This window comes from Eptatretus burgeri, chromosome 14, assembly GCF_056783735.1.
Source record: "Eptatretus burgeri isolate ZD-2024b chromosome 14, Ebu_testis_v1, whole genome shotgun sequence".
Taxonomy (NCBI): domain Eukaryota; kingdom Metazoa; phylum Chordata; class Myxini; order Myxiniformes; family Myxinidae; genus Eptatretus; species Eptatretus burgeri.
In genome coordinates this window covers 59,197,180-59,207,179 of record NC_140974.1, presented here as the reverse complement: position 1 = coordinate 59,207,179, position 10,000 = coordinate 59,197,180, and the positions used below count along the sequence as shown (strand labels likewise).

Genomic DNA, 10,000 nt, shown 5'->3' with positions numbered 1-10,000 from the left:
TGAACGCTCAGAATGAAATCTTGTGATGTTGATTGTTCCAAATCCATCGGGACCATACTCCGTACAGAGCGTCGGTGCTTCCAAACCAGTCTCCTGGGCTTATTGGGCACAATCCTGGACTGGTCGCCACTCCGACACAGCATACTCAAATGGCTCAATCATTCCAGCCAGCTGGTACTCATTTTGCCAACCTCAGAAGGATGACAAGCTGAGTCAACCCCACCTGGTATTAATTCAACGGCCAAGCAGGATTTTGGTGTTCCTCTGAGATGGGTTTGTCGCCATCAAGGTTTATCCATGCATTTGCGCAACTACAAACCCTCTGCCAACAACTCTCGAAAAAAGTGATGATTTTGGAGCATTGTTCGAGAAAAAGATGCACGAAGCAAACAGCGCGAGGCGCCATCATTTGTCTAAATGCGGAATCCCACACAGTCACTGTGCCCTCAGAGCGTGAATATTTTGTACGGGTACTGTACTGCAAACGGAAGTGTTTTTTTTTTTTTTAAGTGCCAAGAAGGCGATTTGTGTTCTACAATGTTCACGTGTATAACTCAGTTTAAATAAAATCAAGGTTTTATAGGTTGTTGACAAATAACAGAAAAGATTTGTTGTTTTTCGGAGGTTTACCGCGCCTGATGCAGTGTATTTTACATCACCTTATTTAACACGTTACGTGAGTTCTTCGTGCCCGTTTACCTTTTGACGTCGTTTTAAACGGTAAGTTTTCTGTTTGGAATGATTTAAAATTTTGTTTAACTGCCAGGCAGGCAGACTAATATATATATATATATATATATATATATATATATATATATATATATATATATATATATATATATATATATATATATATATATATATATATATTGTATCTCACTCCTCTCTGCGCATGTGCGATCGGAATGAATTCAGAGCCAAAGTACTGTAAAACTACAGGTTTGTTTTCCAATTTGTGTTCAAAATATAACATTTGATTGAAAAAGTTGGTTATAAACTGACGTTTGTAGACAGATGGACAAAGCGAACTAATTGCTTTACCCTGCTTTTGGCTTCACACTCGTGGTTTAAATATTACAGCCCATCACTTGCATCCTTTCCAATAGCGCAACAGATATGATAGTAATTTGAAGTACACAATTTATTTTGTGTATAACTTGAGAACAGATAATCCCTTCCATCCATCCATCAGGACCAAACTCTGTGCAGAGCGTTGTTGCTGCCTAAGCGGTCTCCTTGGCGATTGGACACAATCCTGGATTGGTCGCCACTCCGACACAGTATACCAGCAAGCTGGCACTCATTTTGCCGACCTCGGAAGGATGACAGGCCGAGTTAACCCCACCTGGTGTTAATTCAACAGCTGAGAAGGATTTTAACTCAGGATCTGAGGATCCCAAGCCCACCACCCTAACCATTAAGCCAACACCAGGCATAGATAATATCTTGACGCATTCTTTTTGGTTATTCGTTGCATTTGTAGCAATGAAAGCAGATAATTGCGTATTAAAAGATGTGACATTGTGGCAAAATTAATAAATGCTATTTTCTAACTCCCCCCCCCAATATCTTTTGAGAGGATCCTAAATTTTATTGGTTATTTATCACGTGTGCCAACGAGGATATCACTCGGTACTGAGAAACAAATTGACGATGTGTCGAGGACTGAGGTTTGAAAATGTTTGTTATTTTATTTGCTAATAATCTTCAAATCATTACCTCCACAAATTGGGCTTGTGTACTTTCCCACAAAATGAACTTTCTTTTCCTAGTCTCACCTTTGTTGTTGTCCACCACTCCATTTTCCCCTTTCTCTGCCCCCCCTTCCCCCCAATGACCAACCACATGGTTTGGCAGACTACTGCAGCTGCAGTGGAAGCAGGACCTCGAAGGGGGTGTGGGCCTCATTTCCCGTGCGCTAAAAGTCGACAGCAAGTGTGACTTTGCTTATGAGACACTGGCCACGATTGAAGTCCAACGGTGAGCGGACAAGGGGCAGGGTTACCGCATCTCATTTCCATCCTTGAGTAGCACTTTATTCCCACTCCTCCTCCTTTCTCCCTCATTTGTTCACTTTCAAACATTTTATTGGTGAAACCTTTCCATACAAAAGTGTTGTTATGCTTGTCACTGAAGTGTATCTCTGTCAAAACAGTAACTAAACCACTTTTATGCTTTAGTTTCTGTTTTGACTGGGATGCTCTCAATTCGGTGATGGAGGTTGTGCTTTCACCCCTGTCTATCTGATTGTCTGTGTGCAGGATATCTCAAAAAGTTGTGCAGTGATTCAGACGAAATCTAGTGGACAGGTTGGGTGTGTGACAAGGACAAGATCATGATATTTTGGTGAACATCTGGATCCGAGAATTTTAAAGTAATTCTTCACCATTGAGAGATAGGGCCAAAAACTACATATATATACATATATATATATATATATATATATATATATATATATATATATATATATATATATATATATATATATATATATATATATATATATATATATATATATTGTTGTGGGCTGGCGTTCGGCGGCGATAAACGACCACAAGGTGGAGCAGTGGAGTCGTCTCCCACCGAACACCCGGAATTTAGGTCGTGACTCTCGGATAAGTCAGAGTTCACGGGTCCCTAAGCAGACTGGTCGCCAATATTTTGACGGCATGGGGTAGGGTTAATTGCCCAATTTCAAAATATATAAGTACCCACGTCGTCCAACTACCGGTGAAAACCATACCCTCGACGGACCTCGGGCGGAACGGACCGTTTACCGAGCCCGATTCGGGTGAAAACCGAGCGGGGATTACCAAGATCCGTCGGTCCAAATGAACAATTTACGGCATGAACGGCCTTACTATTTCTCAAACCCGCACCATGCTGGGTCAATGAAAGAAAACACTAACAACGAACTGGAACATTTAACACGGGGGGCGGGGGGGGTTATTTTACAATAGGCAATAATTGGGAAGGGAGAGACAGAGCAGAGTTATCACAAATAGGAAATGCAATGTACAATGAACAATTCACTTAACGATTCTACTTGCATACGGGGCCCATGGACACACACACACACACACACACACACACACACACACACACACACACACACACACACACACACACACACACACACACACACACACACACACACACACACACACACACACACACACACACACACACACACACACGAAACTGGACCCAGTGGGTCTTTATTCGGTAGAGCCGGGCCGGGGTACCTTCCCGCCTCATGCGGTCACACCGACTCCAAACCACCACGGTGAGACTCGAACCCACGGCCCACGGATGAGACCAAGCCACCACGTCAGCAGACGAAGCCAGTCGCCACCAAGACTGCAGCCGCTAAGCAGTCTCCACGATCACCGCTCTACTGTCTTGAGGTGGGAGCGGTTTCTTTTCTCGCCACTCGCCTCCTGATTGGACGAGGCACTGTAGTAGCTTTCGGCATGCTCACCTCCCATTGGCTGGGGTGCACGTGCGATGCTCGCCCTTCCCTCATTGGCTGGAGGAAACGTCCCATGCCCTTCCTTGGAGCGACGCCTCAATCTGAGGCGATGGAGGCTCCGCCCACGCCTTCAGCCAAAAATACGTGGGCATTGGTGACCGGGTTGAGTCAGGGACGGTGCCGTTGTTGTTGTCGATGTAATAAACCTGACTATAAAATAACTCTGTAGAGCGTTGGTGCTGCCTAAGCAGTTTCCTTGGCAATTGGGTACAATCCTGGACGGGTCGCCATTCCGACACAGAGTACCAGCAAGCTGGCACTCATTTTGCTGACCTCGGAAGGATCAGGCAGAGTGAACCCCACCTGGTATTAATTGAACATCCAAGGGGGATTTGAATTCCGGATCCTTGGAACCCAAGCCCACCACCCTAACCATGAAGCCAACATGAGGCATAAATATAGCATGATATCTCAAAAAGTTATGGACAAATTTGGACAAAACTTGGTGGACATGTTGGGTGTGTGACAAGGAAGAATTGATTCAATTTTGGTGAAGATCTGAATCTGGATACACACAAACAGCAGGGTTGAGAGACAAAATCGAGGGGGACTTGGACAAATAAGGAATGTGGGAAAGAATGAGGGCTGGAGGAGGAAGCACGATGTGGAAAAGATGGATACAGTTGCAAACTCTCAGGAAGGAAAACCTGAAAACTTGGTGAGGGTTCATGGTGGTAGAAAAGATCATGCTTTTGGATCGAAGTGCATTGATCTTGTCCATCACATCATTGATCTGAGATGGTGGTGAACAGCTGTATTTGAAGACCTGGAGGGAAGAATGAGATACTCTTCTCCCCCCCACCTGTGGAATATATCTAACGAATGAGTGGAGGTGAGCAGTGATTCTGGATTTGGGAGCTTCACAAGAAGGGCGCTGCTGGCAGAACGGTGGGTACGGGTCGAGGGCAGGGGAGGGACAGAGCATGGAAAGAGCAGAGCGTGCAGGGCCAGAAAGGAGGCAGGGTAAGACAGATACCACGGACCTGTCTGTGGTGTGAAAGTGATAGGATCAGCTTCATCGTGGTAGATTCCAAAAATCTTGAAGGCCTTGTTCAAGCTGAGCAAGGTGTGAGGCAGACAGCAATACTCCATCAAGCTGCGGATGAAGGCCTTGCAGGTGGATAAGAGTTCAGATGTGCCAAGGTCGGACTTTGCATGATGGAGGATGCCCAGTTGGTGACTGATTTTGGAGGCTAACGTAGAAGTGTGGTTGAGGAACATTTCACTCGAGGGTGGAGTCTGAAGCAAAGAAATAAGCAGGATTTTCTGGGAAATCGGAAAAATCATTGACGAAGATGAGGAACAAGACTGGGCCCAAGACACTGCCTTGAGCCACTCCGACTTGACAGAGAAGATGAGAGTATGTCATCGAGATATGGGTTTGCTACAGCAGAAGAGGAAGTCATTAGGCCTTGGTTGATGCGAGCCTTGGATGCCACACACAAAGCGTTTGGAAAGCAAGGCGTGGTGCCGGACCTTATCTAATGCTGGAGATATGTCTCGAGAAACTCCCTAATCTTTTGTATGACATTGAACGCCTTCATCCATTGTTGGGAGAATAGAAGCAGCATGTCCAAAGTAGAGTGACCTGGTCTGAATCTGAATTTATGATCTGAGATGATGACATTGGAAATGAGGAAGGAATTCATATCAGCTGTGACGATGTACTCCATGAACCTTGCTGGTAATTGGAAGTAATCTGATCGTTTTGGAGTTTAAGTGGACTGCTTTTTGCACCTTGGTACCTCTGCCACTGAAGGTGGAAGGACGTTATGTTTTCACCCCGTCTGTCTGTTTGGCGTGAGTGAAATTGAAAATTTTCATCATATCTTGGTCTGGTATGTATGTATTGCTTGTCTGTGAGTGCAAAAACTCACGAGCGCCTTCAGCTATCTTCATCAAATTTTACCAGAGGATTCTAAAGGACAAAAGTGAGGCTGTCAATGTTTTTTTGACTATATATATACACACACACACACACACACACACACACACACACACACACACACACACACACACACACACACACACACACACACACACACACACACACACACACACACACACACACACACACACACACACACACACACACACACACACACACACACACACACGTCGAATGTCAAGGTGACAGTGTCATCATTTGCATGATTTTCATCATACCTGTCAGGCACCTTATTGGTTGTTTGTGCACAGGATATCTCAAAAAGTTGTGGACAGATTCGGATAAAATTTGGTGGGCAAGTTGGGTGTGTGACAAGGACGAACCGATTAGATTTTGTTGAAGATCCGGATTCGGATCCGACGACTAGAATTTAAAAAAGTGATTCTTCATCAATGAGAGAGAGAGGGCCAAAAACTATACACAGCATGATATCTAAAAAAGTTGTGGATGGATTCAGACGACACTTGATGGTTGGACACATTTGATATGTGACGAGGAAGAATTGTTTCAATTTTAGTGAAGATCTGGATGCGATAATTTTTTGAAGTGATTCTTCACCATTGAGAGAAAGGGCCAAAAATGATATACAGCACGATGTCTCAAAAATGTATCGGGCCCAACATGTTCTACTGGATCGGGCGGTTGTGCGCTGTACCGAGTGCCCTTCTAGTTTATGTAATACATCGATGTTTTGTTGACCTCCAAGCAGAGGAAAGATGACGTAGGGTAAATGATGTGGTTACCAGAGGAGAAAGGGGATGTGCAAGAGCAGGTTTTTGGGACACGTGCTAATTCCGTCCAGTCCTGTTGCAGAATCAGAGTCGAGGGTTGCCAGAAAACTTCTCCACCTTCTCAGGTGCAAAAGAAGTGTACAAGCATCACAAGCAGTTCTTTAAAAAAAAAAAGTCACAAATTCCATTGTTTTAATAATATTTACTCGTAGAGAGGTCGAAATGTGCACGCTACCTCATTGTTAGATGTCACAAAGTGAAACATCAAAGTAATGTTTTCACTGATGTTTAATGTCTTCCATTCCCAGGGGAAACTTGGAGCGTGCGATTTCACTTTTCCATCACGCCATTGAGTTGGCGCGCTCCGAGATGGAGATCGCACATTTGCTGTCACTGTGTGATGCAGCGCATGCCCAAAGTTCCGTTATGGCCAAGTATGGTCTCCGCCCACCCTTTTGAGGTCAACACCGTGACACTCTGTGCTATTTGTAGACTGTGACTGCTGTTCCATGCAATATGGATTGATTTACCACAGTTCCAAATCTTCCGATCGATATCCCGTGTATCATTCCTCAGTGTGATGATGGAACATCCGTATTTGGACTGCTCTTTATTTAAAGGTGCTTCGAGCACCGCTGTGATTAAAGACGAACAAAAAGTCCCCTGGTCTCTGAAATGTTGAAATGGTTGTTGTACAAATAATGGGAATATATTTGATCCCATGACCAGGCTACTTTGTACCACCACCATGGCACAATTCTGTCGTTTAACTTTGCCGCAGTATTGCACACGTAGCGCAGCAATTCGTGTTGATCCTGCCGTGTGATCACTTATTTACATTTCCTTATGCATCGTCCATGTTCGAGTTGAAATGCTGGCATTCTGATGAGGAGCTAACCTCTCAAGCCATTGTGAAGCGTGCTTTCATTTCCGGTTTGCTGTCGAGCTTCCCATGTGCATTTACTGGATGCCGTTACGCTCAGCAGCAAACACTGAATGTTTTGCTTGATGCTCAATTATTTTCCAAAAAAAAAATTGTTCAAATAAATTGCACTGTGATCGTTGGGGAGGGAGTCTGCATCTTGTGCATGTTTCATAATAATAACAATAACTTTAAAACTGAAGTTTTGGAATTTGTTCCGTCTGACAAAGGCATCAAATTGGTCGCACTTGCCTCTGATATGTTTATCCTGGGTTTGATTCTTGACCTTACAATTAATTTTTTTTTGATTGGCATTTTGCAAGCAGAGTGTTGTGTCGCAGTGTGCTGTCCTTCGGATGGACATTAAGCCAGGTGTTCCATTCCAACGAGAGAAACAGGAATGGTGCCACAGTGTTAGTGTTGGAAAACTAACTCTAATTTTCAGACTTTATCCAGATTATCTTGAACCTATCCTTTACTTGGCAAATACATAGAAACAACATTTTGCCAAAAATGTCAGCACAATCTCCAAATTCTGAAACCAGAGCAGCAGGCTCAGTACGTGAGCATGTTCAGGCATATCAAACATCTGATGATTCATTGAATGCAGGAGTGAGCAGTAGACACAGCTGAAGCTCTTTTTTTTTATAATGAACCATTTGATGGTGTAGTGAGCAGATGAGATAACCACAACTGTTTTAGCTTGAAGGCCACCTCACTGGTGAGTCGCTAATACGATGAGCTTTGCAGGAACAGCACGAGCAAACCAAGGACATGCAAATAAATTAATTGCCCTGCACCGAAGCTGGAGATTTGAAGATACCGCGACTCCAAAGCCTGCACAGCTTCGTCGTATCAAAGAGCATCTCTCCTCGCCGAACAGCAATGCAATATGAACCAGCAAAGTGCATTCACCAGCCTTCTCTCCTTGATGCGCTTCCCTCCATTTCTTGATGACCTCTCTTTCACCGATTATTTTTTTTTTTTATCTGCACTCACCGACATCCTTCTCAAAGACAACTCTCTCCAAGCAGGACACAGCACGACTGTCCTCTCCATATCGGGTTCATGAATTATGATAGCTGTGGCCCTTATCTCTCAAGTGCCAATAACTCAGCTGTCCGTGCTTCCAACTTTCCAACCTACTCGGTCATAATTCCTTTCTTGGATCAATTTCTGCCCTGCCACTCATTTGTGCTCTTGTTGAACAAGGATGATTACTTCTGCTCCGTGGTGAGTTTCAAGTTACAGTGGCCTGCAAAAGTATTCACCCCGAGCAATAATGCCACATTTAGATGAATTACAAATTATGCAGAAACAATTTTTCCAAATGAACTTTTTTGTTCATAACTGAAGAGATCAAACCTATAAACACTTATAGTTGAAGGTGGTTACCTGTCAGGAATAGCTGCAAAAAACATACAGATCAAAATTCACTGGTTGCTGAAGTATTCAGCCCCTGAGGTCAGTATGTGGTGGAAACACCTTTTGCAGCAATGACTGCTACGAGTGTTTCTGGGAAGGTCTCCACCAGCTTTGCACAGTGAGATGGTGAAATCTTTGCCCATTCTTCACGTGAAAATTGCTCTCGTTCTGCCAAGTTTGATGGGGATTGTCAATGGACTGCAATCTTCAAGTCTCGTCATCAATGTTCAATTGGGTTTAAGTGAGGACCTTGACTGGGCCACTCGAGAACATTTATTTTCTTATTATTAAGCCACTCTAGTGTTGCTTTCGCTTTATGGTTCAGATCATTGTCCTGCTGAAATGTGAATCTACCAGATTACAGATTCATGGCTGACGAGCAGGTTTTCATCAAGGATTCTCCTGTGTTTTATACACCATCCATTGCCCCTTCTAGCCTGACAAGGTTGCCCCATAATGAAAAGCAGCCCCATAACATGATGCGGCCACCACGATGCTTTGATGGAGTTGACTGGGTGACGTGCAATGTTCGGCTTGTCAGATGTAACGCTTTGAATTTCGACCAAAAAGTTCAATTTTTGCCTCGCCTGACCACAAAACTTCTCCACATGCCTGCAGTTTCATTAAGTGCTTTTCCCCAAACTCCATATGAGCTTTTCAATGTGTATTTTTCAGTTTCTCCAAAATTCCTCCAAATTCTCCAGATCTCAATCCGATTGAGCATCTGTGGGATGTGCTGGACTGACAAGTCCGATCCACGGCGGCTCCAGCTCACAACTTACAGGACTTGAAGGATCTGCTACTGATGTTTTGGTGCCAAATGCCACAGGACGCCTTCAGGGGTCTTGTAGAGTCCATGCCTCAGTGGTCGGCGCTGTTTTGGCGGCACACGAAGGACCAACAACATATTAGGTTGGTGGTCATAATGTTTTGGCTCATCAGTGTATACTTCATACATACTTTATCCCAAGCAAAGCCCGTGGAAAAAAATTGCCTTCATGTCCGAGCAGATGTCCCGCCTGCAGTTTGCATAATTTTCAATAAGGTGGAACTCCACATATGAGAGAGAGGCTCATAAAACAACAAAATACACCTTAATGTGAGATGAGACATTGACAGCAGGTTAGTAAATTGGCCAGTAAATCCTAGAGGAGTGTGAAACTATCAAACTTCCTGAATGAGTGAAAAGGGTACATGGAGATTATTTGTTACCAACTTGGATAACTTCTCAGGAAAGCTTCCATGAAAGTATTCTGATGTATATCAGAGAAAAAAACCATGTCACCCTTGAAGTCCATCCCCCAATCCATCCATCCACGAGGACCATACTCTGTGCGGAGCGTTGGTGCTGCCTAAGCAGTCTCCTTCGCTATTGGGTACAATCCTGGACGGGTCGCATCTCCGACACAGGATACCAGCAAGCTGGCACTCATTTTGCTGAC

General features: G+C 44.1%; 1 protein-coding gene across 3 annotated transcripts in view; it reads left to right on the top strand.

Annotated features, from left to right (window-relative positions):
- Positions 1–7,275, top strand: part of TOMM70 (translocase of outer mitochondrial membrane 70) — a 33,992-nt gene extending 26,717 nt beyond the window's left edge. For 2 of the 3 annotated variants that reach the window (XM_085855073.1, XM_085855074.1), the window contains exons 11-12: positions 1,858–1,980; positions 6,520–7,275. In XM_085855073.1, coding sequence (XP_085711199.1) covers positions 1,858–1,980; positions 6,520–6,670 — 274 coding nt within the window. In that variant the 3' untranslated portion in view covers positions 6,671–7,275. Of the gene's footprint in view, positions 1–1,192; positions 1,815–1,857; positions 1,981–6,519 lie in introns of those variants that run through there. The other variant, XM_085855075.1, reaches the window with a different exon arrangement.
- Positions 7,276–10,000: the final 2,725 nt, after the last annotated feature.